Genomic DNA, 27,055 nt, shown 5'->3' with positions numbered 1-27,055 from the left:
ATTCTTCCAAGTTAAAAATCTGGGACTTTCCAGGGCATACCTGGGCCAGGAGAGCTTTACAGTTCTTCAGGCTATTTCTGGACCTGCTTCTGTGCCTCCTCTTATTTGAACATGCCTCAAAAACCTTGATAAGCATGCCATAGCAGAAGTCATAAAATAATATGTCCAAAATGTCTTAGCTGATTCTCCTCAAAGTAAAGCAGAGGCAGCTTTACTACTATTTGGTATTTTGCTCTTTTAGTCATGATCTATATCTCTTGACTAGTAAAAATGTAAAAAGTCTAAACGGAGCCCATTTTACTGCAGACTAAGACTCAATGTGTCCTTCCATCTCCTGCTCCCTTCTACAGTCTCTAGCGAAAAAAAGATACTAAGATACTTGTGCTTGATTGATGCAATCTCTGATCCAACCTGTCTGATGAAATCTGTCATATTTACATTGACAATATAGCCCGAGACCTTCATCATTCCAAATACAAGATTGAGAAATAGTCTTTCCCTGCTAGTCTGCTAAGGTAAAGATCCACCTTCTCCATTTACCTTGTCGCCTAGTAAATGATTCTACCTCGGATTGCTTTTTAAGATGGTTTTATCATACACTGTCATGATTTATTTTAACTCATAGAGTTTTTGCATCATCTTAGAAAGGTTTCTTGATTAGAATATTCCCAGTATAGGGATGACAACAGTTTATTACACAAATAATGGTACTGACCAAGCTTGGCAAGAAACAGCCATACATATTAACACATTAAGGATGAGCAATCTGCATTCAAACAGTGATAAGTGTTCTTATCTAGGAAACCCACTGGGAAAAAGCAACCTTTAAACCCTGGCATGTGGTATATATAGAGTGATAACAAGGATAAATATATAACCTCTATGCAGTGTGACAGTGATATTTTACAAGCAAGTCTTGGGAAATTCATAACTATCAAGATAACAAGAAAGATAACAAGGAAAAACTAAAGCTGAAATAAATCTTCTTGGAATTTCAGTCAACAGGATAAACACTGGTTATCTATCTCTTTTTTATTTTTTGAGCTAATCAGAAAGCTTTTGATGTTCTGTGCCACTTTCTTGTGTCTTCCTGGCTTTCGCTTCCCTTTGGAGTTAACATTTTGTAGGCACCTAATTTTGAACTCACTCACTCGAGTCTAAAGGTTCCCCTGCTCATGGTTACTCAATGTGTTAAAAGGGGCATGTCTGGAAGTACTGTGCCTGTTATTATTGTTCTCTCCTCTTAACTGCATACTTACCTAAATGGGCACATTCCTTTCTAATCACAAAAAGCCTTTTAAACCTCAGCTCTGCCAATGTATTATTGTTGATACAAGATAAATGAACATCCTCATTTATAATAAAAGCTATAATAAAATAAGTAATGTCTGATATAGCAAAAACATGTATTTAAGTGTGAGCGTGTTTGTGTATGGCTGCAGGACTCTGTTCTACCCTGCGAAGGACTGGTAACCTGTCTACCTCACCTTTTGCCCATATACTTCTGGAGATAAGCACCAACCCCACCATGAGCCTGATTGATGAAGCAGGAAGATAGGTGGATGGACGGATGAATTTAAGTGGTGAATTTTATGCAAAAGTGTTTCATCCAAAAGCAGGTGTTTACATGAGTTGCAGCATGTTTGAAGCTCTCTGTTTAATATTGCATTTTGCGGTGAGAGTGGAGATTACATAAAACACTTACCTGAAGAACTGGAGTAGTTCTGCTCTTATTTTCATATGGATGTAGGTGGCTGTGTGGCCTTCTTTAACTTTAGATTTGCCTAGTAAAAGTTTAAATACAGTAACAGTTTTTCAAGCAACACTAATAAAAGCCTTTGTAGTTGCAAAGCTGAGAAATGTAGAGGCATTCAGTGCTTAGTCACTTTGGTGCTAAAAGCAATTAGCATACTAACTGCCACGGTTCAAAATAAATCCTTTTTATTATTATTACTTCTGTTTAAAATAATTTTATATTATTATTTTTGGTGACTGTCAATGTCAACATAAAGGTGTGATGGACTCTAGAAGCACAGTTTCATGGATAATCAAATAGAAATCGCCTCCTTCTGGCCAATAATACTGATGGCAGAGATGCAATGTTTACAATAAATTGTTTTCTTATTCTGTATAAACCTCACCTACATTGTCTTTGGAATTAGTTTGAAATGCATTTTAAATATCTGAAATGTGTAAAATCTTTTGGCTATCCTTTCATAATTTTCTCATACTAGCTTGATTTATGTTGGCCCATTCCTTCAGACATTACTATGTTAACTGGGTTGGGTTTTAGGGAATTTTCCTCATACACACATGTGTGGGTACATTTAAACATTTTCTATAGGACTCCGATCAAGGGTAGGATGGGCTTTGTTGGAATTTGAAGGATTCCATTTTTTATCCTGATTCTTTGTTTCTATTCCAGTTCTTAATGTGTCATGATCTGGCCTGTTTGCTCTCCCTTAATTAGTAATCCCTCTCACCTGCCCTCTTCCTTCCCTGCCTCAATTATTATTTATTTCTCTCTCACCTGTTTCCTCTGGTTTATATTCAGTTCAGCCTGAGCATTCAGTGCCAGATCATTGCTTGTCTTTTTGTTAGTCTGTCTGTTCAGTTTTATTTGGTTCATGTCCTGGATCCTAGCTGCCAGTGGAAAGAGAGTTTTTGTGTTTGTCTCGTCTCCTGATCGTCCACTGTTCCTCCCCCGCAGAGTCCTCTGGGTTTTTGGCTCATTATGGGGGGGGGGTTCAGTTTTCATCAAAGTAAGCCTGGCTCCAGGGAGGAGACCAGTTTAAGTCCAGCTTCAACTTCCGGTTCCTACGTCCTGTCTCGGCTACCCTCTTCCACTGAGCCTGCCTGTCTGCACCTGATCCTGTCTGCTCCTGTGCGTGACCACCTGGTCATGCTTCTGGTCCCAGTCTGACTCTGAACCCTCCTGGAAGCCTGTGGATACCTGGAAGTCTGGATCCTGCCACCTGTTTCTGTTCCTGTCTGTTCTGGATCCCTCACCAGGATCAGCTTCCAGCATAACCTCTGGGACTGCAGCACTGGGGACACTCGTGGTCTGGACTGTTAAACCAGGTAAGTGACCTTCACAGATAATCTCCTATCAGTTGATCGTGGTCACTTACCTGTGTTTCTCCCCCAGAGTGTCTGAGATTGGGCGGTGCCCCGCCCCCCCGCCTGCAGTGTCCGCGAGCCACAGCTCCGCTTTTGTTTGGTTTTAACTTTAATAAACCTTTTGAACTTTCCTACTGACTGTCTCTCCTGAATACTGGGTCCATCTGTCCTCGGTTCATGACATAATGATTCTCGATTCAGATTATCTGAACTTCTCAATAAAATTAACTTTGTGTGAATGCTGCTATACTTTATCACATAGTTATTTTCAACTAGTATATAAAATTCAAACCCATGAACTATAATATAAATCACATTAATTTTTATTTTCAGTCACATTTTCACATGGAGACATTAGCATTGGCTTCTTCAGGTGCTGATTCTTAAATGATGTAGATAAAAAATGACATTCAAGCTGCTAAGGAGTTTAAAAGTAGATGTGTAGGATGTTTTTTGTTAATTAATAATTTGTTAACTAAATTCCCTACAGCTGAATCATAAAACCTATTCTTTAATTATTCTGTCAAAAAACATCTTAGGAGGATAAAAAAGTCAATGCAGTGTTCTGGTGGAAAAAACTGACAGTAAATGCTTCTGATAGCACAGTTAATTATGCAGCATTTCGGTATCACAGTTGTGAAGTTTCTAGTTCAGACTGATAAGATTCTTTTGACTTCAAACTAACCCAAGGCCTAAATGTCATCTGTATGGTCTGATATCTATATAATGATCCAACAGCACGCCTTTGGAAAAAGCTGAGTGAAAATTTACCTTGTGTAAAAAGCCTGCCAGCTGTGAACCATAAGAGAGGCAAGAGCTGCAGCAGACTGCTGTCTCACCTATACCTATACTGCAACGGAAATATTCTAATGAGCAAGAAGACTAGGATAAGATATAGAAATACAGATATTATTCAGATTCTTATTCAGTCCCAGAGGATGAAATATATTAAAGAAAACCAATTTCCTAAAATGACTCACAGCCCTGCACTACGTAGATCTGAAGGTAATACACTAAGATACTTTACCGTTCTTTCAACCTTTTTTAATGATATTATCAATGTGGAAATCATTAGGCAAGTCTCTTTTACTGAATTTACAAAAAGCATTATTCAAGTAAATAAAAGTGTATTTTAAAGTTAGGTACTGTCCAACAAAACTATGTTAGATAGAAACAGTTTTTGAGTGTAACTTCCTTAGCTTATTGAAATGATAGTTAAAACAAATAAAGGCAGCATGGTTGCAGGGTTGTTAGACCTGGTGATATGGAGCAAGAAAATCCTTGGTACAAATGAGTGCAGGGTTCTCTGGATAGAAATTTTTTACTCTGCTTGTTCAGAAATGGGTACTTTCTGCTTCCCAAATCCAAAGATGTTCATGTTGGATTAACTGGTCTCTTTAAATTGCTTTTACATATGACTGTTTCCATACATTGTTGTTTGTCCTGTTTTATCTGTAACTCTTTGTAGACTAGAAACCTGTCCATGGTGTACTCTGTCTCTTACCTAATAATTAATGGAAATAGGCATCAACCCTTGCCAACTGTGATTGATACTAATTTTATGATCACAGCAAGACAAGATTATAAACAAAAATAAGTAATAGGTAAAAGCAAATTGTTTTGGATCCTATTGTTGCAAAACCTAGGGTTATGATTAGAGACATGGTTTAAGATTCTTAATGTTCCAGTAAGCACTGGAGCCATGATCCAGAAGAGGACAAACATAATTTCCCTATAATCCAGCTATGATCAGGTTCTCATTTAAAGATATTTAATAGAGAATACAAAGAAATATTTCAAAAACTTGTCTAAAAGTTGATAACTCAGAGAGTTATAACAAATATAATACAATAAAACCTGCTTTTTCTCAAGAATGCCTTTATTACTGCTGTTAAAAAAGACCTATCATTTCAGAGAATACAAAAAAACAACTTTGAGTCATGTTTGAACTGATGCAGGTTGGTCTGTGTTCTACTCACCCAATTGTAATTTATATTTTCACAAACTAGAGGGTGTTAGCTTTCAAATAATGTATTGCACATGTAATTTGGGCTTACAGTTCCTAAGTTAATTGCTTTTCCATTTGGGTATGCAAAATAGGCAAGGATTACCCAAAATGAGGTGGATGTTAAGAAGTTAATGACATACCTATGTATGGGACTTTTGGCTATGATTGGGTGATAACTTGTATCATTATGCCTGGAGCTGTTGAAGCCTTCAAGATTCTTTGCTTTTCTTGGGTGCTGTTTGTTGCAAGCCTTCTACTCTCTCACAAGTCTAACAACTTGCCACTCCAGGTTAAGGACTAACTCACATACCCATACTCAATACATACACTCACCGGCCACTTTATTAGGTACCCCATGCTAGTAACGGGTTGGACCCCCTTTTGCCTTCAGAACTGCCTCAATTCTTCGTGGCATAGATTCGACAAGGTGCTGGAAGCATTCCTCAGGGTAGTTTGGTCCATATTGACATGATGGCATCACACAGTTGCCGCAGATTTGTCGGCTGCACATCCATGATGCAAATCTCCCTTCCACCACATCCCAAAGATGCTCTATTGGATTGAGATCTGGTGACTGTGGAGGCCATTTGAGTACAGTGAACTCATTGTCATGTTCAAGAAACCAGTCTGAGATGATACCAGCTTTATGACATGGCCCATTATCCTGCTGAAAGTAGCCATCAGAAGTTGGGTACATTGTGGTCATAAAGGGATGGACATGGTCAGCAACAATACTCAGGTAGGCTGTGGCATTGCAACAATGCTCAATTGGTACCAAGGGGCCCAAAGAGTGCCAAGAAAATATTCCCCACGCCATGACACCACCACCAGCCTGAACCGTTGATACAAGGCAGGATGGATCCATGCTTTCATGTTGTAGAAGCCAAATTCTGACCCTACCATCCGAATGTCGCAGCAGAAATCGAGACTCATCAGACCAGTCAACGTTTTTCCAATCTTCTATTGTCCAATTTCGATGAGCTTGTGCAAATTGTAGCCTCAGTTTCCTGTTCTTAGCTGAAAGGAGTGGCACCCGGTGTGGTCTTCTCCTGCTGTAGCCCATCTCCCTCAAAGTTCGACGTGCTGTGCATTCAGAGATGCTCTTCTGCCCACCTTGGTTGTAACGGGTGGTTATTTGAGTCACTGTTGCCCTTCTATCAGCTCGAACCAGTCTGGCCATTCTCCTCTGACCTCTGGCATCAACAAGGCATTTCCGCCCACAGAACTGCCGCTCACTGGATGTTTTTTCTTTTTCGGACCATTCTCTGTAAACCCTAGAGATGGTTGTGCGTGAAAATCCCAGTAGATCAGCAGTTTCTGAAGTACTCAGACCAGCCCTTCTGGCACCAACAATCATGCCACGTTCAAAGTCACTCAAATCACCTTTCTTCCCCATACTGATGCTCGGTTTGAACTGCAGGAGATTGTCTTGACCATGTCTACATGCCTAAATGCACTGAGTTGCCGCCATGTGATTGGCTGCTTAGAAATTAAGTGTTAACGAGCAGTTGGACAGGTGTACCTAATAAAGTGACCGGTGAGTGTATACCACTAAGCATATCCATTTACCCACACAAACCCATGCACAAAAACACAAATAAGCCAAATAGATCTTATGAAGCAAATTTCCCCTGGTCCATGTTGGTAACAAGGCTCTGTAAATGGTCTTCCTGATAGTGATATGGTTTTTTCTGTTGGACTTCTTTTTGAGTTTGTTTTTTTTTTTGAGTTTTGAAAGTCTGAGGTGGGTCTTGAAACAATAATCTCAGGAGTAGAAGTACATCTCTTACAGCTGATGCCACTAGCAAGAACACAGCAATTTAGAAAGCAATACTACAAAAAAACCAACTACATCTGGAACAATGGCTTGCTCAGATTTTGCTCATTGCATTGTTTAATCTAAAAAAACTAATTTTAACCAATTCAATGTTTTGTTTTAACAACCAATCTATTCTTAGAAAATATCCTAACTCTATCCAATTCTCCTACAAACTCCTTTATCTTGACTGAACACAGAAACTGTTTAAATGCCTACCAAAGTTCCGGCTTTGGTAGGCATTTGGACGTCATCTATTTTGGCTCCTCCCCCAAATGAAGCAAGCCTCTACGCCTCGCGGAAACGCCCCCTCCACTACTTGACACGCCTTGAAGCCTCAGCTCATCTCATAACATCACTACTTCTCACTAAGTAACTAAAAAATATTTTAGCTTGTTCAATATGGTATTGTATATCCAGTCACATTTCATTAGAAAGAATTAGAATATCTTGGTTTATCAAGGCCTTTTTTAGGCTGTCTAATTTAAGAACCTTAAATGAGCAATTGATTTCTGTTAGGGGGGGTTAAAAAAAAATTTAAAAGATGAACAGTTAAAAATATGAGCTAAAAAGATACAACAGTGGCAAACAAAAAAAATCAACTTTGAAACATTGGAAGCTTAAATAATAAATAGTGTAGTACATTAAAAAAAACACGGTTTCAGCTCAAGACCTTATTGCATTACTGCATAGCTACTGAATCCCTGTTGAATTCCTATTGCTTCAAGGATCATTGCAACATCATTATCCCTAGGCAACAGGAGAGCCTGTCTGACAAACGGGATATATTGCATAGCAGATGATAAGAGTTTAATATAGCAAATAGCACTCATTAGACCATTTTGAAGCCTCCAGGCCATTATACCGTTTTTATTTATCTGTTTCATTCCTTGTAAGTAATGGATATGATTTAGTTTTGACTGTATCTTTGCAAGACCTGCATGGTTTAAGATGACATTTTTCTTTTTTGAGAAAATCTGTTTAAGAATAATACAGTAAATAAATATATTACAGTAAATTGCAAGGACAAAAAGACACCTGTTGTTGTTTTTTTTAGTGGTGTTCATAGAGGAAGAACTGTTGCTCAACCTTTGATCTTGCCATCAAACACTAAGACAGGCAATCATTAATAGACATTAATTATGTGTGAGGATGGGGAGGCTGAGAATAAGGCTGTTGGATTGGAACCATCCTTTTGCAGACATTATTAAAAAATGTTGTGGGTTTTTCCTTTTAACAATATTTAATGCATGTTATTATATGAATAAATGCAATATTAAGTATGTTTAAACTTTGAAACATTCTTAGGATATTTATGATATTCTTTTCTTAATATATATATATATATATATATATATATATATATATATATATATATATATATTTTTTTTTTTTTTTTTTTTACTGTTTTTTTATCTCTATATTTTAGAGTTAATGACAATAACTACGCAACAAGAAGGAAAAACAAGCTCATTAGAGGTCTCCCCTTCACTGTGGAATGACACACACTATGTCAGTCCCCACACCACTGTCACCACAGTGACACATACATGTAATTAAGACACATAAGGTGTCAGGGAGCTTGCCTTTTCCCCTGCTAAATACTCATTAGAGCAACCTTTAAAGATAATGTTAGACTGTGTTGCAAACCGGAGGGAAATGAGCTGACAAAACAGAGTTTTACAAATAGTAATTTGGACCCTGCTGTCAAAAGACTCCAAAAAATTGGAGGAAAAGTTGCTTTGAGCCGAAAGTACCACAGGTTTATTTAAAGATGTATACACCAGCATGGTTTCAAATTAAATCATACAAAGCCATTGGGAAAGTCTTTGGTCTGCTTTCAAAATAAAATGTTCAGCATTTTATTGGAGCCAGTCATCTCTAGAAAAGGTAGACATCTTCTTAAGAAATGATAAAACAGCAAAGCTGTGCTGTTATGTTATGTTTAGAGAAATCTTGAATATCATCAAGCGTCCAACATAGACTTTGTATACCACCTGAACCTTTCCACAACTTGTCATGTTACAGCCACAAACTTCAATATATTTTTGAGGAGGTTTTAAGCTGATGAAGATTAATTTCAGGAAGTCAGTAACATCTGTCAAGCAAATATATAATATGCAAAACAATCTCAATCAAATGTAGGTGTTGGGCCCTCTAAAAAATAAATGTGATTTATCTAAACCAAAGGTGACAAACTCGAGCCTGTAAAACCTGTGCCTTGCAAGTCTGTGCCACTCTACCCAAGTACAGGTGATTTAATGACTTAATTACCTAGTTAAGGTAATTAGTAAGGTTGTTCCAGTTACCCTTTCATAAAGGTCTGCTTTTTAGTCTGTGCAACCAATAGTTCTACACTCAACAGACTTTTCTATCTTATATGTGGATTTCTGCAGCCCTGACCTGCTTGTTAAGGTAGACAACAACATCAGAGGTGTTCTGTCCAACCCAGACTGACTAAGGTCTGTTTGTGAGGAAGTCTAAAAGCCAATTGCAAAGGGGTGTATTAAAGCCCAGGTGTTTCAGTTTGCCTATCAGATGCTGTGGGATGATGGTATTGAAAGCTGAGCTGAAGTCCAGGAACAGCATCCGCACGTGGCTTATTACTCATTCCATTCACCTGTCTATCTCGGCCCGGTTTGTAATCACTGCTCATCTGATCCACGTGCTCCTGCCTCTATTTAAGGTGCTTGCATCCAGTCATCAGTGATAGATTATCTTGTTCTCTCCAGCCAGCAGTGAGAGTTTTTTTAGAGTTCCTTGGTGTTTTTGAAATCCTGATCCTGATCCGTTCTGTCTCTCAACCACTGGGCCTGCCTGTTCCCGTCTGATCTTAGTGGTGAGAGGGCTCCCATCTGAACAGTTTGCCTGAACTGTCCTTGGAGTGCTGGCCCTCTGAGCCTGCCTGTTACTGGCTGAACGGTTTGCCTGACTTGTCTTTGGACTCCTGGATCACTGAGCCTTCCTGTGCCGACTCCTGCTTGTTCTCCAGGGCTGCAGAATCTGAGTCACTCTAGGTGGCGCCCACCGCACCTTGTTGGCAGCCCACCAGCCGGATCCTACCTTGTTCTTTGGGAATGGACTGAACTAAATCCGAATTTTTCTGCCTCAGACGCCCTAGCCTCTGCTTCTACAGAACTGCAGATCCTTAGATTTTAAATAAACTTGAATAAATAAACAAATAATTCCACTGACTGTCTTGCCTGAATACTGGGCCCTTCTGTTATGTGTCGTGACACTACTTAAGGTGGCTGCACATTGGAGTAGCTCTGCTAACTTCAACATAAGTACAGGCCCTTTACCATTTGTTTTTGTTTTTTTTAATGCCGTTGTTTGTGGATCAGAGTTTCTTTTTCAGATCTTTTTATTTCTTTTTGCGCCTAGTGTCTGATGCTGTGCAACTGGAAGGACGTACAAGCTGGCTTTTTTGTTTATTTTTTTTATACTCAGGAGTAGCTCATTAGCCGGAAATAGTTAAATAATACTGTAACTATTTCTGCAAGTACCAGCTGAGTCAAAAAGCAGGCACCAAAGATGCAAAGCAGGAGCAAAAAGAGAAGAAAGATGCAGCCAATTCAAGCCATCTATTCCATCAGTCATTATGAGCAATGTGAGATATTTAGGAAACAAGTTAGGGAAACTCTAAGGCCTAGGAAGGATCCAGCCAGAATGTCAGCAATGCAGTGCTATATGTTTTACTTAAACATGGCAACAGGACTATATTCCCGACTCCAGCATCTCTCTGCCAGGCTTTTTGGCCTTACAAATGGAGAGATTTAAAGAAGGCTGGAAAACCAGAAGAAGCCCAGATCCCATCCAAGACAGATGCTGACAGACCTCATTTCACACCTTAGTCCTAAAACTAACCAAAAAAAAGGCAAGAACTGCCTAATGGGAACCAGTCATTGGACCTAACACCCAAACCACAGTGTAGTATATTCCTAGAAAAATGTTCTTACAAGTTAACAAATACATGGCCACACATACAACTAATAATACTACTTTTTTGTAGAAAGCACTTTAAAAACAAATGTGACAAAGTGCTGTACAGACAATAATAAATTAACATTAACAAAATGCAAGTTTTTTTTTTTTTCAATATTGATCAACTTCAATACTCCCAGCTGGTTCACTTCAAGTTTTCCAGCTGAGATGCTATTTCCAATCTGTATTAAATGAGTAGGTCATTAAGAGGCCTCCTTAAGTCCCGTTGACATGTTTAAGAGGTGGTACAGTCATTTGAAAGTTATGTGTTTGAGCAGCATATTGAAATTTGCTGGACATCCACCCTATACAGTAGGAACAGAGTTCTGTGATTCTGTTGTAAAGGATATTAAGACAGGACTCATATGAAGACATGGTAACTGATGTACTAAATGTACTAATAGCATGTTTCAAAATATTTGATTCAACGTTTTTGAAGTTGATGGTCATACTAAACACATTACTTAGATAATTTACTATGGTTTTAACAGTGTGGAATGTTGCCAAATGTAACTAAATGTAAATAAAGAGGTACGGTAATCAATATTATCCATGAAGTCTTTGTAAAGAAAGAGTTCAACCTTGATATAAAATTGTCATTGACAGTTATTTGGCACATTTGTTTAATACATCACATCTTGGGGATAAATATTCCAGATATCTTTTTGGAATCCTCTAAGACTTCCAAAAGATGGGAAATAGCTTTCAAAAGTACATCCTCAATGAGGTTGTTGCGCTGTTGGGTTTGTCTGACACTGAGGAGTCATAACCAAATAGGCTAATAAGCTGATAGGGAGGCAGGTGTCTGTGTTTTTGTTCGCTAGGAGGGAGCAAATGAGAGTACAGTTAGACTGGGAGTCATGATGAGAAACCTTATTACACATCATCATCACTGGGGAGCAGGGAGGAAACCCAACAGGAGTTGACACTGTCATATGGTCATGGAAACACCACGGTACAGAGGATATTTGAGGAACTAACTAGGGGGAGGAATTTTTCCTCTGGGATAGATATACAGTGGTTGAAACCAGAGGTGACAGTAATGGAGCAAGTGATGTACAGATAAACAAAAGAAACTGGAAGACTATTAAAAACATTCATCATGTCATCTGGATTACTATATATAACAGTCAACATGATTTTCGATTTAAAATGTTTAAATTTTGTGCAAGATATTAAGCTCAGAACCAGATTGTTCAAAACAGATGTTCTGCAACATGTCTTCCAGTATTTAATGGAATGACTCAGAAGCCCCAGACTTCGATCCTGAACCAGGAGCTCACAAAGGACAGAGGCCTCCTGGTAAGGCTGTTACAACACAGACCTATCCAGCAACACAGCCTGGGCTAAACCTTTCTGAACTTTGGAAACACTTCACCTTTCCAAAAGAGAGATTTTAACAGAGGTTGCAGATCTGGTGAATTTTGGGAAAGATTTTCAGTTAAACTACATGGATTTTGATGATTTCTGATAATTCCATGTTTTTACTGTTGGGTAAAGTAACCTAACAATGAGCTAAAGGTCAACGCATGGTACCCCATGCTGACATGTTTGGAGCTGTTGTTTACATAGCTAAAACATATTTTATTTCACAAGGGTTTAAACACAATCAATTAATCCACCGCCTACCACTTAATACTCTGTGTTTACACCTTGAAGCTTTCTCTGGTTATTTTCCTGAAAAGGGATCACTTGAGACAAACTCTTTCAACACTTCATAATGTATATATTAAATAACCAGGAGACATGACAACAGATTTAGACAGAAATTGTAATATTACTCAGATCAGAGAAGTTGCTTAGGGTTACAGAAGGCAGCGCTTATCAACCAGACTCACATCTCATGCAGTGGCCCCAATTCACAGTTAGAGAAGCATTTTATAAAACTCCAGTATGCCACAAACATCACATCATTACATCATACACGTTTGCAGATGAGGAGACATCCATGGCACTAGCCTTGTCAAAATCTCATTCCATTCCCAAACCTTGGCCAAAAACTTAATGAAGATGATAACTGTTTAGCTGTACAGAGGAACTGTCTTAATTAGATAAACTACATGGGAAAATATTAGTTATGACACAAAACAGACAGGTAATATTAGGGTGTAACAGAGTCAAACATCATTAATAATAATATTCCTAACACAACCCTAGCTTAAGGTGCTTGGTGGTATTTACCTACACTTATTTCCTAAGGTCTAATCACAAAAGGTTAAGAAACAACTATATGGTTTAGGCAAACCATTTATTTATTTATATATATATATATATATATATATATATATATATATATATATATATATATATATATATATATATATATATATATATATATATATATTTTTTTTTTTTTTTTTTTTTTTTTTTTTTTTTTTTACCAAATAATGTTTTATTTACCTCCTTGGACCTTCAGTGTGAGTTGGTTTGAATAATTTCTAATTGCTCTAAGTTAGTTGAAAGTTAGTTTTACCTAGTTACAAACTCTTCAAAATAAAATATGCTTCTCAAACCTTAAATTCATGCTAAAAATAATATTGCATATTTATATTATGGGTTTTAACCATCTTTTTTTTTTCATTTCATTTGTGTACAAAGTAGCTTAGTTTAGTTGACTGTTACTAGTTTAGTCAAGGGGTTTTATCTGATATATGTGGAGTTAAATTTTTTGATAATTTCTTATATTTTGAATGTAAGTTGTTACAAATGTATTCCATATATGTGCACAGTTAATCATTTAATCATGATTTTAGCTTGATTCACACTTTATTCTGTTGCCCTAACACACAATCTACTCACTCCTTTCATAAGTGTGCATTACTCTGTTTCAGGAGCCCATAAAATACACATGAAAATAAAAGAAGTTTCCGGGTAAAAGATTTCTATTCTTGTATTTGACAAGTACCAAATGTGAATATGTGACTGTGTTCTCTCAGCACATATATAATAATAATGCTGCAGTTTCACATGTGAATTTGCTCAGATAGATGGAACTGTCAGCTTTGCTTATTTTAATCTCACAGACATCTCAAACATCAAAGAGATGCTTTGGTACTAGAGATATGCTGCATTGTGAGCAGCCTTCAAAGAGCTCAGGATCCATTCAATGAATACTTTTCCAGCAGAATATTCTTTTGATCTTCTAAACTGACCGATTGCTCTCATCTGTAAGGAAATATGAGAACTGAACAAAACAGATCTGCAGTTTAAAATTTAGGCAGTGATTACAATGCCCTGCCCTTCCACAATCCCATTATATGATTTTTTTTATCATCGGCGCTTTTTTGTTTACCAGATTGATAAACAGCAAAATATATTTTGACGATGGTTATAAAATGCAATGCAACTTTAGTAAAATGCTGAAAGTTTATTTTGAGTTATCAAGTTATTGTTTGTTCCCACATTAAATCCCTAATTGGAACAATAAAAGGCTTCCTGAACAAGTTGCAACTGAACTATTATGCATTCAAATTTTACATTTTAATTTATATTGAAGGGTGATACTGTATATCTCTAAGCAATTATTTCAAAAATAAAATATTTGGCAGTGGTTACAGCTCTGGAAAAAATAAAAAGATCCGATTTCAACTTCTAAGAAAGTGAAGGGATAAACCCCAGAGTTGTTTTTTTCTAACAGACACCCTGGAACATTAATCCTGGAGAAAACAGACACAGTGAATTACATAAACTATTGTAGTACTTTCTAATTTGGGTGAACAAATATCTTCATACTATTAATTACTGAACACCATTTAGGGTTTATTTAGCCGTCAAATACATTTAGACATCATTTATAATTGTAGTTAGACCAGCACATCCCTGCAATCATAAGACAAAAGTCCTCCAATAAAAAGGGTTCAGTCCAGACTGTTCAATTAAATTAAAAATATTAATACAGCAAATGTGCACCACAAAAAAAAAAAACTATTGAGGTCCAACACTTTCTTTCATAGCTTTTAATATTTAGCATGATAATGTGCCACAAAGGCTTCAACGACTTTGTTAAATTTATAGAGATTTTTTTTTTTTTCTGAAGCATAAGTGAATCTTTTATTTTATATGACTATGCAAGAGTCAAGGTATTAGCAAAATAAATAAATATACAAAGTAAATTACAACATGGACAGTATCAATATGAATAAAATACATTTTATGCTGAGAATCAATAATTATTTGGCATAATGCAGATTAACAAAAAAATATAGAGGCTGCTGAATATTATCCAATACAATTATTTCAACTTTACACAGTCATTTAGATTTGCTACAATACTTATATAACAAATCTTGCCGAAGAATTTCTATAAAATTTTCACCTTTTATATTTTTATCCTCAGAGGAATAATAAGGCCAAGAACCAACATTTGTTCTGGCTATATTATTGAGTTGACCTTCATGAAAATTAAAACTTACATATAGACTTGTCATGACAACAAGTTCTACTTTGTGTCCAACTTTTTCTAATTTTTCAATCAGATATGTTTGTTATTCAAATAAAAATATTTGGGGTTATACTGATGGCAAGCTTTTTCATTTTTCCTTTTAAGTCTGAATATATCGAAAGCATCTAAAACAACTATTCCTCTAATGCTTGCTCCTTTCATTTTTCGTTGTTGTTTTAAATTGGTGGTGCATCTTGTTGCGTTGTATGGAAGATGGTCACATGCAACTGTATATAATTAAATGTCAAAAAAAAATATTGTCAGAAATGTTTTTTTGGCAGCTTGCTTTCTTGTATCTTTTGTCTGTTTTTGTTTTTTTTTCTTCTTGTTTTAATCTGAGACAGCTAATATTGTATGGCTCTTTTCAGCATGCAGAGCAGACCAAATGATTTCATTAAAACAAAGCACTTGTTTTGTCTTTTTCTCTTATCTATAAGGACCAAGCATGTGACAGATGTGATCCAAAAATGTTTTGAATCCTTAGGTTTACTTGATATTGATCAATCTGAGCTTGTTGATTGTAAATTTGCACGTTTATTCATTAACTGCAGTCATTCAACTAATACATATACACTAAATAACACTTGCCTGATGTGTTTAAAACTAACTTAACTTCAGCACACTGTCTTTTGAGGGCGCATTTGAGCCTATTGCTATTTTTAATACTTAAAAGAAGAATGTTATTTAACTTTTTTCGGTGATAAAGTCACAATTTCTGTAGAACTGGTTGTACACGAAAAGGTACGGCAGTAAGAGCTATATATGAAGCCCTATATAAAAGACAAACAGAAAACTCCATTGCTTTTGAGCTCATAAACTCACCGCTCTGTTGAACCTCAGCAGCCTTTTTCCTTGAACTTTTCTTAGTGCCATCGAAGTCCTGTCTGCTCAGCACCTCGGACAGCGACTGCCGGGAGCTCTGCCGGGCGGCTTGGCCGGATACGTTAAAGCCTTTGCTCCTCTTCCTGGGCCGGTCCGACTCCGGAGCTGACCGACTTCTCTCCGGGTCGTTGTTTTCCGGATGAGAACCTACTTTTACTAATGCGTTCCTAGTCCTGGTCAGAGCAGAAGTCACCGAACCCATCACAAAAAAGCTTTAAAAGATTCGTTTTTTTAACCAGTTCCTCTGAATTCAGCTCTCATTTTCCTGAAAACCTCTCAATTGGTTAACTTTTAGCAGAATAGACGAAAAAACAGTAAATTTAACGTCGTCACGGTTCAGATTTTTTTTTTTAATTTAAGTCTTTTAGACTTTAAGAGAGAGAGAGAGGACAACATGAAACGGAATGAGCAACAAATCGTTGAAGTTTTAGAGGAAACCCTTATGTCCCTGTGCCTGTTGCCTTCCCTCCGACAGCCACGTCACATGGAGAAAGTTGCTCTGTCGACAAACACACCGTTCTCCCGGGACAAACAGGTGAAAACAAGCGACATTAATTAGCCGACAAGTTTCCAGGATTATTAAAATGACAGGAGGACGGTAACCCCTACCTAACAGAATTAAAAAGGGAAAAACTTTGTGAGATGAGGTCACGGTTAATGGAAAATGTATAGACTATGCTGTATATAATGGTACTTTTAACCTACCTTAGTTAATGTCCGCGAGATACGGACGCAGTAAAGCTCAATGAAATGGAATACAGAAACAAATACAAGAGATGAAAAACCATCTAATTGGTTGGAACAAAAGGGTTGTTCATAGTAACTGTAATTCACCGTTCTTCGCCAGCAGATGGCAGCAAGTCTGAGCTGAAAGAGCAAGTTTTAGTTGGTCTCTATAAGAGTCAGTTGGCTTGGTCTATTTAATTATTCTTTAATAACTGTGTAACTTCTGGATTATGTTAAAGCCTATTACATATTCAGATAAAAAAAAATACTGAAATTTCTTACAGCAAAAAACCCAAACCTTGTTTTTATTTAATTTCATTATTATTTATTTTTTTTATTTTGCCTTTATTTTGACTCTAAGGTCAGTCTGATTGAGATTTAAAATATATTTTGCAAGAGATACCTTGCCAAGAGGACAGCAGAATAAAAGTTAAAAGATATCAAACAAATAAAAAATTTGAAACATTAAAGCTCTCCATAAACTCTCACCTAAAACATTTAAACAGCGATATCATTGTTTGAAACTGCAACTACAACAACCGAGTAGAGTTGTTGCTCCTCCACGTCGAAAGGAGTCTGCTGAGGTGGCTTGGGCATCTGTTTCGGATGCCTCCGGGTCGCCTCCCTCTGGAGATGTTCCAGGCATGTCCCATTGGGAGGAAGCCTCGTGGAAGGCCCAGGACACACTGGAGGGACTATGTCTCTGAGCTTGCCTGGTGTCCCCCCAGAGCAGTGAATGGAAATAAATGTTATATTCTATGAGTGTCACAAGGGCTGGAATGTGGAATTCATAGAGTAACTTATTTCAGGTAGTGGGTGCTGAAAATCTAAAACTTTTCTAAAACTTTTAAGATATATATTTTTTTCAAATTATAAATATTTTCTTTTGAGCATTCACTTTTACTTTGCTCCATACTTTCTTGTTTTATTGGTTTAATTCCTATTTTGTTGTGTTTTCTGGATATATTTGAGTTTCTTTGTTACCCTCTTGTGTTTGTCTCCTTTTCCCTCGCTCCTCTCTAGACTCCTTTCTTCACACCTGCTCCCAATTAGCTCGTTAGTCCTCTCTTTGTTCAGTCTCCCATAAATACTCTCCTTGTGCAGTCCCTCAGGGCTGGTTCCTCTTACCTAGTCTTTCCTTATCTTACGCTGGCTCCTTGTGATTGTTTTCGCCTGATGTCTCCATGGTTCAGGTTAAGTTTTACACTTTAAGTTGGATTTTGGATTCCTGCCTCTCTTACCTGTGTTGATTCATTAAAAACTACAAGAACTTACCTCTGCCTCTCAGCCTCTGCATTTGGGTTCTCAAACCTCAACCAAACCCTGACAACTACACTTATTAATTTATGAAAAGGCGTTGAGACCATATTTTCACTTTTCGACAAACAGACAATTTTCCCTCAGTCTGACAAATCAAATCAGCAATTAAATTCTTTAATTTTAAAGTCAGTTAGGACAAACAGAATTGATACCGTTAGGCTAAAAGCCTGAATCATAACATAGATTTTTAATTGTTACATGATCTAAAAAAAACTTTTAAAGCTGTGTTGACGATTGTAGTCTTTTGAAAGCTACTGTTTGGTTATTTTTCAGCAAATCAATACACATTTATAAATTTAAAATAATGGAGACCTCAAACTCACTGCTACCCTACAGTATATGACACAACAGCTCAACCCTGTGGTCAAAGAACCACATGCAAGTGTTAACTCTACAATAATTTTCAGCCATCATACCATTCAGGAACGAGTGGATCTTTTTTTAAACATGTCTCAACACGGTGAACATTTCTACATGTGTAATGTCCCAAAAGAAAGATTGCACAGATCCAGCATTGCAGGTAACTTCATCAACTTCCAATGTGCATGAAGAGGTTCAATGAACTGGTAAAAAAAAAAATTACTTCAGCAACACTTTAAGTGTAGGAACAAACTTTGAGACCAGCGTGTTTCATCAAATGACCCTGAACCAGGCCACAGCCGAAACACGTTGGTCTCAAAATAAGTGTGCCCCTGCACTTCATGTGTTACTGTTACTGTTACTTTTCTTCACCAAAAAAAGCCAGAATTCTTTTAAAGACGTTTGAAGAGAGTGTAATTTTCCACAGTGAACCTAGTTCTGTACTAAGATAACTTGACAGGACCCTCAGCCCTTATATAAAAAAAGCTTAAAAAGGAACTTAATCTTTCTTAAACCAAGATCTGATGCTGAAGATTTTAAAGGGATCCTTTCCATGGCTATGTGATTCATTTTTTCTTTCTGACATGCCATCTAACTTTTAATGGTTGTTTCCTTCTCTGTTTTTGTCGGATTCCTATTTATCTGCAAAATCTTGAAAAAATGGATAATGGGTCCCTAATGATGATACAGATTCTTGATTCTTGGTACTATACAGTATAGGACATCAAGAAGAAAGAATATTATGTGGAAACAGTCAGAAAACATCTAAAGACATCCGATAGACAGCCACGTCTTGATCACAAATTGGTGTTCTAAATTAACCACCAAATTACCCACTGAGTGCATTAAAGATAGCAAAGCCAATGTTTTGGGGTGACAATCACAAACGCTTGACCTTAGTTCCAGGGAAATGGGTATGCTAAGTTGATGGCATAAGAGTATATAAGGCGGCTAACAAACCTGATAAAGATACTGTTTGTAGGAATGGGGCAAAAAAATCCCTAAACTTTACTCCAACATGATACAAAATCTCATCCACACCGCTTGAGTTGAAGTAGTTTATTGCTGCAAACAGTGATTTCTTCAGCATACAGATTTGTTGTTCTTCATGCTTTATTGATCAAACACTACTGTGGTTACAAGGAAAGGGTTTTTCTACACCATCTAAACAAATTGCTATGCTAAATGTGTGTTCATGTCCTCATTCTGTCTAGACAAAAATGTAACTATGCAATATGAGCCAAAGAAAAAAGCCTAACAGTCTGTCAACTAGAACAGGTTCGCTGAACCTTCACAGATAAAGGCACTTTTCAAAGCTGTTTTCTGTTTGTTTTGTGTGTAGATTCATTCTCTTGCTTATAGCCTCGGTGATTTTTCTTCTTACTATTGCTTAGGTTGCTTGTTTGTTGTGGACAAAGAAGGTTTTAGTCCATGTCATCATGATTCTGGGTCGACTCATTGATCACCTAAAAGAGCAGAGAACACAATGCATAAATCTGTTAAGAAGGGACATTGCATCACTACGAGCATGTCATACCTGACCATCCCTGGTCTCAATGGTCTTGATGAGAACTTTCTTCGTTGTTGAGGTTTCAAGATGAGGTCTAGAATCAGTCAGAGCTTCTACGGAGAAATAAAAATAGGAAAGTAAAGTAATTATAAAATAAAGACATGATGCTGATTAATTTAATGTGCAAACACTAATCTTACCTCTCAGATTTAAAGAGGAGAAATTTGGCAGGGGAGTGGAGATTCTGCAGAGGAATAGCAATTTCTTTTTACAAAGGTCACATCTTTGATCAATAAAATAATGTCTCCCTTCTACACCAAGTATGCACTAAATATTTCTTTTATAAAATGTTACCGGCTCTCCTCTCCTTCCAGCAGCTTTCTATAGGTGGCAATCTCAATGTCCAAAGCCATCTTTACATTCAGAAGGTCCTGGTATTCTCGGAGGTGACGGGCCATCTCGTCCTTCATGTTGTGAATATCTACCTCCAGGCGGCTGATGGTGTCCTGGTAGCCGCTGTTCTCTAGGCCAAAGTTCTCCTCCATCTCCCTCATTTGCCGCTCCAAGGACTCATTCTTTAAATAATAATGTAAGAAAACAAAATGTTATGTTTCTTAAAGACATATTTTGACAGAGAGCCAAAAAACTGCATACTCACAGTTCCTTTGAGGGAATCCACCTCACAAGTTAGTGCCTGAACTTGACGCCTGTAGTCATTGGCTTCCTGCTTGGCTAATCTCAGGGCTTCATTATTCCGGGCTGCAGCTTCAGTAAGGTCAGCAAACTATTAAACACCAGGGTAAAAAAAAAGGAGTCAGACATTCTGAAGGACATAACTAAGACATCAACCACTCAATAAATGATGAGTCAGAAACTAAAGGATGAAGCAAATATAGTAAGAAGAGTGAAGTAGCTTTACTGGAGAGGACAGCACCTGGCAGTGTAGTGAATGAGGAGGTTTGAAATAAATTCTTAAATAGAAAAATCATATTTTCCAGGGCTAAAGCATTTACAGTAAAGTTGTAAAATAAGTACTTTATGACCCTAAGAGACAGTGATAACAGCACATGTGATTATGTTTATCAAAACACATTTTGTATTTTTATTATCACAAAAAAACATATATAATTTTGTCTAATTTTACTTTTTGGTACTTTCTATGATGTAAAATGAGTGTCACATTTGGTAAATTCTTGTCTCAAATCTATTACTAGAAGTGTCAGTTTCTGCATTTAAATTATTAGTTTAATAATTTGATATCCCTTACAAAAAAGCAAGACCATTAAGAGCTTTAAAAATGAAAAATAGAAGTTCAAAAACAATGTTAGAATGGAAAGGCAGCCAGTGGAAGTAGGCTAAAACTGGGGTGATTTATGCACACGTCTGAAGGTGTTGCTTAAAAGACGTACAGCCGCCTTTGGAGCAACTGAATCCTGTTGATGGACGACTGAGAGACTCAAACATAAAAACCATTACAGTAGTTAATTCTTGAACTGATTAAAGTATATATAGTTTTTTACCATCAAATTCAGAAATCATTGTGTTGTCTCAAATTGCCTTTGTTGCCTTTTGGCACAAAAAATCTAAATAAACACTGTGGCATAAATCTAATAAATCATTTCAAGATTATCACAAGGCATTTGCAATTAAACAATATTCCATCTGTGTTTTTCAGTGTGTTTTGGGTATTTTAGTTATTTTTTGCCACCCCAGGGAAGTAACAAGTCTACTTTTTCATTAACTCTATCATAAGAGAGGCTATGATCACCCTGAGCTATTTCTGTAATTTTACTGCAGGCAAGAAATATCCAAGGGTGAGATTTCAATTCATAAATTGACATCTTTAAATAATTTAAAACAATGCAGAACATAAAGTGTTCATATTCTTATGACCCTTTTTTAATTTATATGTTTGTTTGTTTATTTGTATATTCTTTTTTGCTTTAATTTAAATATCTTGCTGAATAAAACCCAAGACAACCAGGGATTTTTCTGAAAAGCAAACCCCATATCCTTAAAAGCTCAGTACAAAGGAATGACAAAAAAAAAAAAACGTTCTTTTAGTAAACTATACAAAATACAATATAGATAGCTGAGCTTGATAGTTTTATCTGTCTTTCTATGATTTTTGGTACATCTACAGCTCTCTTTTTGCTGCCCTAATCTTTTGAACAAGCTATAGCTGCCATTGCCTCTTTATACTCTGTCTTTCCTTCCTATAAAAATAGGTTGGCCCGAGTCTTTTGTGTTTTCTTTTTTATCTCTTCTTGACCCTCAGCTTAAAAACTTTAACAAGCATTAAATGATCAGCTGATTTTATTTTTTTTTAACATACTCTACAGTAATTTAATTTGGAGGTGGATTCTTTTGAAAATAATTGGCAAAGTGACTTAACCATTTTGTGAAATACTTTAAGGGGAAATTTCTTATGAATTTGCTCTATAAAAATGAACTGGATAGAACAGAAATGAATTGATCATTCCCTCCATTGTTGTGCACCTTGGATTTGTACCATTCCTCGGACTCCTGGATGTTTTTAGAGGCCAGGTTCTCATACTGCAGACGGACATCCCTCAAAGCTGCTGTCAGGTCAGGCTTGGCCACCTCCATGTCAACCTGAACGTGCTGCTGCTGCTGGATTTGGTTCTGCAGCTCCAGCATTTCCTCAAAAAAGAAAAAAAAACAATAGCTTGTTCTAAATGCACCTTTTGTCTTGTGGAAAATTGATTACATTCTAAATGCTTACAGTTTGAGAAGATTCATACAAATTTTCAATGATTTGGCTTTCCTAAGCTCTGACTTTCATTCGTCAGGCAGTTATACCTTTAAAGTTACAGCACAGCATTTCCGCTCTCCCTGCAAAAAAAGGAATGCTTACCTCATCATGCAGCTTCTTGAGGAAGTTAATTTCCTCCTGTAGCGACTCTACCTTCCGTTCCAGGTCCAGTCTGGCTAGGGCAGCGTTGTCCACATCCTGTACCGTGACACTGAGCCTTAATAAGGTGACTTGTTAAGCCAACATGAATTATTCATTAGGCATTTGTTGACATGTAAAAAAAATTTTATTGCTCATATTGTAAAGAGAGCTCACAAATGTGTCATAGTGCAAGGTAATAAAGGTATGGCCAAGTAGTTCCTTTTATTTAAATCCAAGAATTGTACATTATTGGTCATTATTAAAAATCACTTTAATCTATTTTTTTTTATCTGCTACACTTTCCTTGAATTTCTCTTTTCATTCTACAGATAATATATGATACTGCATTACGAAATTATTTTACTTTCACTAAACCAATTTAGTCAAGCAAATGTTCACATTCTGTAATGCAACAGAGCTTTGTTAGGGCGCTGGCCAACTCCTAATTTGGGTATCAGCGAATGAAGCAGATTTGCCCTAGTGCTAATGCCACAAACAAAGTGGACTATTCAGGGTTTCCCAAACAAGCCCAAGGCTGGTGGAGTGACTGTCTGCCTGACTGAGCAGGAGCCGGCCGCAGGCCACGCATTCTTGTCTGTGTGCCATCGAGGAAGCCCCCCCTGGCACTTCCTTCCTGCCATTCATACAAACAAGGCTAAAACATTACAACCTAAAATCTGGAGTTGAATGTATGCCACTTATTTAAATTTGACCTTATTTGTCCAGTGACTGTCCTGTGTATTTATTCCCATGACCCAATACCAGGTGACAGGGAACAACCTCTGACAACACCAAAACAAGAGACATTCTTTGAGCTGAAGCTCTCCCAGTAACGAGACATCCAGATCACATGGTGGTCCGTTCTCTCGCTCTGATAACCACATTTGACTCACACTGTTGTTATGCTGCGGTGTTCAGCTTGTCTCTGGTGACCAGTCAGACTTTTAAAAAAATCTGTTTTTATCGCATGCCTGGTTTAACACTACAGCAAAAACTTGGCCTTTTGTGCCATGCCAATGTCAGCCTGTGGACCGTTGCTAGAATCTGCTGTTGTGCCATCAGAGGAGAGTTTTACTGTCTCTCAGCTTATGAGCAGTACTCATAGATGAACTAAAGGCTTAGCTTTTACAAATGGCTTTTAATTTCATGTCATCAGTTTTCAGGGTTTCAGAAAAGAACATCTTAAAAGGTGGGGCATGAGAGAACTCGGATCTCATCCATGTCTGTAGGGCACTAAGCAGTGGTGCTTCTCTTCCTTAGAGTCCTGTTACAAAAAAAATAATAAAAACAAATGCATAAAGATTAGAAGGCTTTTCTCATCTCAACAACAGCCCACCTGTCTAAAGCTCTGCATATTGGCCTCTGCCTCTTCCCGCTGGGAGATTTCATCTTGCAACCTGCAAAAAGACAGACAGAGAATCAGACTTTTTATATTATGTAGCCTTGATGTGTAACCAGCTTTTTCTGCCCTTCATACACATGAAGTATGAGAAAAATTAACAGAACACAATAGCAAACCGGTGAAAATATGCAATCATTTAATCTAATTAAAATTGGATTTATATCCTCTATTCATATATAATAAAATAAGCATTTAATTAGTGGCCCTTGGATGTGCATTTCTATTAATAAAAGTTATAGGCTCCAAAATGAGAACCCCAAAGAAGCGCCATGCCTCCTACTTCTCTCTCAGCCTCTCTATGTCGTCTGCCAGGTTATCCCGGTGCACCTCCACCCGAGCCTTCTCGTTGCTCAGCTGATCCACCTGACGCCGCAGCTCCCGCATCTCGTCCTCATACAGATCTCCGACCCGGGACGTGCCTTTTCCCCTCAGCTGCTCCAGCTCGGCCAGCAGGATCTTGTTCTGCTGCTCCAAGAAGCGCACCTTTTCGATATAGCTGGCGAAACGGTCGTTGAGCGACTGCATCTGCACCTTCTCATTGGTGCGGTTCGTCATGAATTCGCTGTTGATGGCGTCGGACAGGGAGAAGTCCAGGTTTTCAGAGGCCAGCCGGGGCATGGCTGCGCTGCTCCTCAGCCTCTGGGTCTTGGTCGCGTATATGTTCGGCGCGGAGGAGAGCCCGAAGGAGACCCGGGAGGAGCGCACCGGGCTGGAGAACTGGCGGCTGGAGTAGCTGCTCCGGACGGCGGTTCGATCCCCGCCGAACATCTTCTTGTAGGATGAATGCGGTGTGCTTCTGTAGGACATCCCGCTGCTGTCTTTTTCAAACTGTCAACAACCAGAGGAGAGTGATCTGAGTTTGGTGCAAGCTCTACTGCATCAGCGGACTGTGCCTGGAAAGGCGTTCCTGAAAGCATTACTTATTTATAGTCCCCTCCTCATGCAAATACTCAAGCGACATTCTGACATCCAATTAAAATCTGGGAAACACGCGCGCGCACATTTCCTTTAAGACAACTAAAAATACGAACTGAATCTTTGTTTACAAAAATCTCCCATGGTTAGGATGACTTCAGTAAATGACACCCTTTATAGGGCATTCAGTGAAATCATTCTTAATTAGAAAATCAAGTCAAGCCTGCTACTGGAGACAGAAAAATACTTACTAATTTTGTAACATTTTAAATGCAAAAATTAAGGTCAATATAATAAAAAAGTCACTTGCCCGAGTATGATAAAAAAAAAAAAAACACACACAAAGAAAGAAAGAACCATAACTAAGATTATTTACCTTTTAAATGAAGTTCTTAATCAGTTCTTTCACATTTTTCGTAATTTACAGTAGGTAATATATCCCACAGTTGATAACATTAGATTACTGGGGATATTCTATAAAGCAGTTACACTCAGCTCTAAGACAGAGAGGGATCCTGCAGACCACATTTGACCTCAACATTTTCCTTTGTTTGCTGCAGTGATGCTTATATCCATGAAAATGGTCATTTGGACACTAAAGGGTTAAGTAATTCCCATTAGAAAGAGAATTAAATCTTTACACACAGACTGGCATATTAAGGGAATTTATTACTGTTAGTTTTTATGAATATGACTTACTGCTAAAAAAAGAAAAAAAAAGCCATGGTTTCTACTGTTCATAGATGGCAGGTAGGTCACTATGTGAAGAGGATGAGGAAGGGCCTTCACTCTTCATGTTCACTGCACATTGTGCCTTTAAGATCAGGTTGAGGCATAAATGAAGTCCAAGTGTTGCAACTATTAACTGATATTTGTCAATTTCTGAAAGAAAAATTTGTCATATCGTCTTCCAGCATACCCTGGATACATGAAACCATGTTTAATTTTAATGAATAGAGAGCATCTGCTTGCTTTTTAATGATATACTGTAACTGTGAGAGTTTATTGGAAAACAGGGTGAGAAAGGGTTTGCTGTCAAAAGTATTTTTTTTATTATTATTATTATTGTTCACCACCTGCATAATGACAAATCAGAAATGAAACAATCCTCAAATGTTCTCTGACCAGCAATGACCAGGCCAAGCTAAAAACTTGAATTACAAGAAACATTTCTGAAAGAAGCGATTTATTGTTTTCAGCACCAAAGCTGCTTAAACAGCAGCCACAAAAAAGCAGAAGCTATTTGTTTCCTAATATTATAAAATATAACTCATGTACCACAGCTTTACAAAGAGAAATGTTCCCTCCATTGTGATAAACAGCACCTTTGTATCACTCAGTGCTGCTGCTGATTACAAAAAGATAACAGTTTAATTTTCAAAAGACAGACCCTCTGCAAGCTCCTTTTCCTCTTGATCTAATGATTGTGATTAAAATTATGCACAGATAAGTGCAGGGCAATGCAAAAACCTCTTAGCCTCACATCTAATTTAGTCTGAGGATATCTAATAGTCGTGGGTGGAGCTAATTTCAACACTGTCTGAAGTCTGCATGAGCTTCCTCCACTCTGGACCTAACAGCTGAAATTATTAGACATATTAAAAATCAAAGCAGGGGTATAGAGGCTGCACTGGATCATCTAGAGTTTGTAAAA

At 37.5% G+C, this 27,055-nt stretch overlaps 2 protein-coding genes across 6 annotated transcripts in view; both read right to left on the bottom strand.

Annotated features, from left to right (window-relative positions):
- pde1cb (phosphodiesterase 1C, calmodulin-dependent b) overlaps positions 1 to 16,694 on the bottom strand; it is a 177,589-nt gene extending 160,895 nt beyond the window's left edge. For 2 of the 5 annotated variants that reach the window (XM_038281698.1, XM_038281700.1), the window contains exon 1: positions 16,192 to 16,664. In XM_038281698.1, coding sequence (XP_038137626.1) covers positions 16,192 to 16,453 — 262 coding nt within the window. In that variant the 5' untranslated portion in view covers positions 16,454 to 16,664. Of the gene's footprint in view, positions 1 to 16,191 lie in introns of all 5 variants that reach the window. The other 3 variants (XM_038281699.1, XM_038281701.1, XM_038281704.1) reach the window with 3 other exon arrangements.
- Positions 16,695 to 20,037: 3,343 nt separating this feature from the next.
- LOC119781288 (vimentin A2-like) lies at positions 20,038 to 25,397 on the bottom strand. Its single transcript, XM_038281707.1, has 9 exons — positions 24,767 to 25,397; positions 24,421 to 24,481; positions 23,046 to 23,141; positions 22,667 to 22,831; positions 20,826 to 20,951; positions 20,522 to 20,742; positions 20,368 to 20,411; positions 20,195 to 20,280; positions 20,038 to 20,123 (listed from the first exon to the last, which is right to left on the bottom strand). The coding sequence occupies exons 1-9, from the start codon at positions 25,291 to 25,293 to the stop codon at positions 20,082 to 20,084; spliced, it is 1,368 nt and encodes a 455-aa protein (XP_038137635.1). The 5' UTR covers positions 25,294 to 25,397; the 3' UTR covers positions 20,038 to 20,081.
- Between the last annotated feature and the right edge of the window lie 1,658 nt (positions 25,398 to 27,055).

The sequence above is a fragment of the Cyprinodon tularosa genome, unplaced genomic scaffold, assembly GCF_016077235.1.
Source record: "Cyprinodon tularosa strain WSP-4 unplaced genomic scaffold, ASM1607723v1 ctg174, whole genome shotgun sequence".
NCBI classification, from domain to species: domain Eukaryota; kingdom Metazoa; phylum Chordata; class Actinopteri; order Cyprinodontiformes; family Cyprinodontidae; genus Cyprinodon; species Cyprinodon tularosa.
This window is presented reverse-complemented; position numbering and strand designations above follow the sequence as displayed.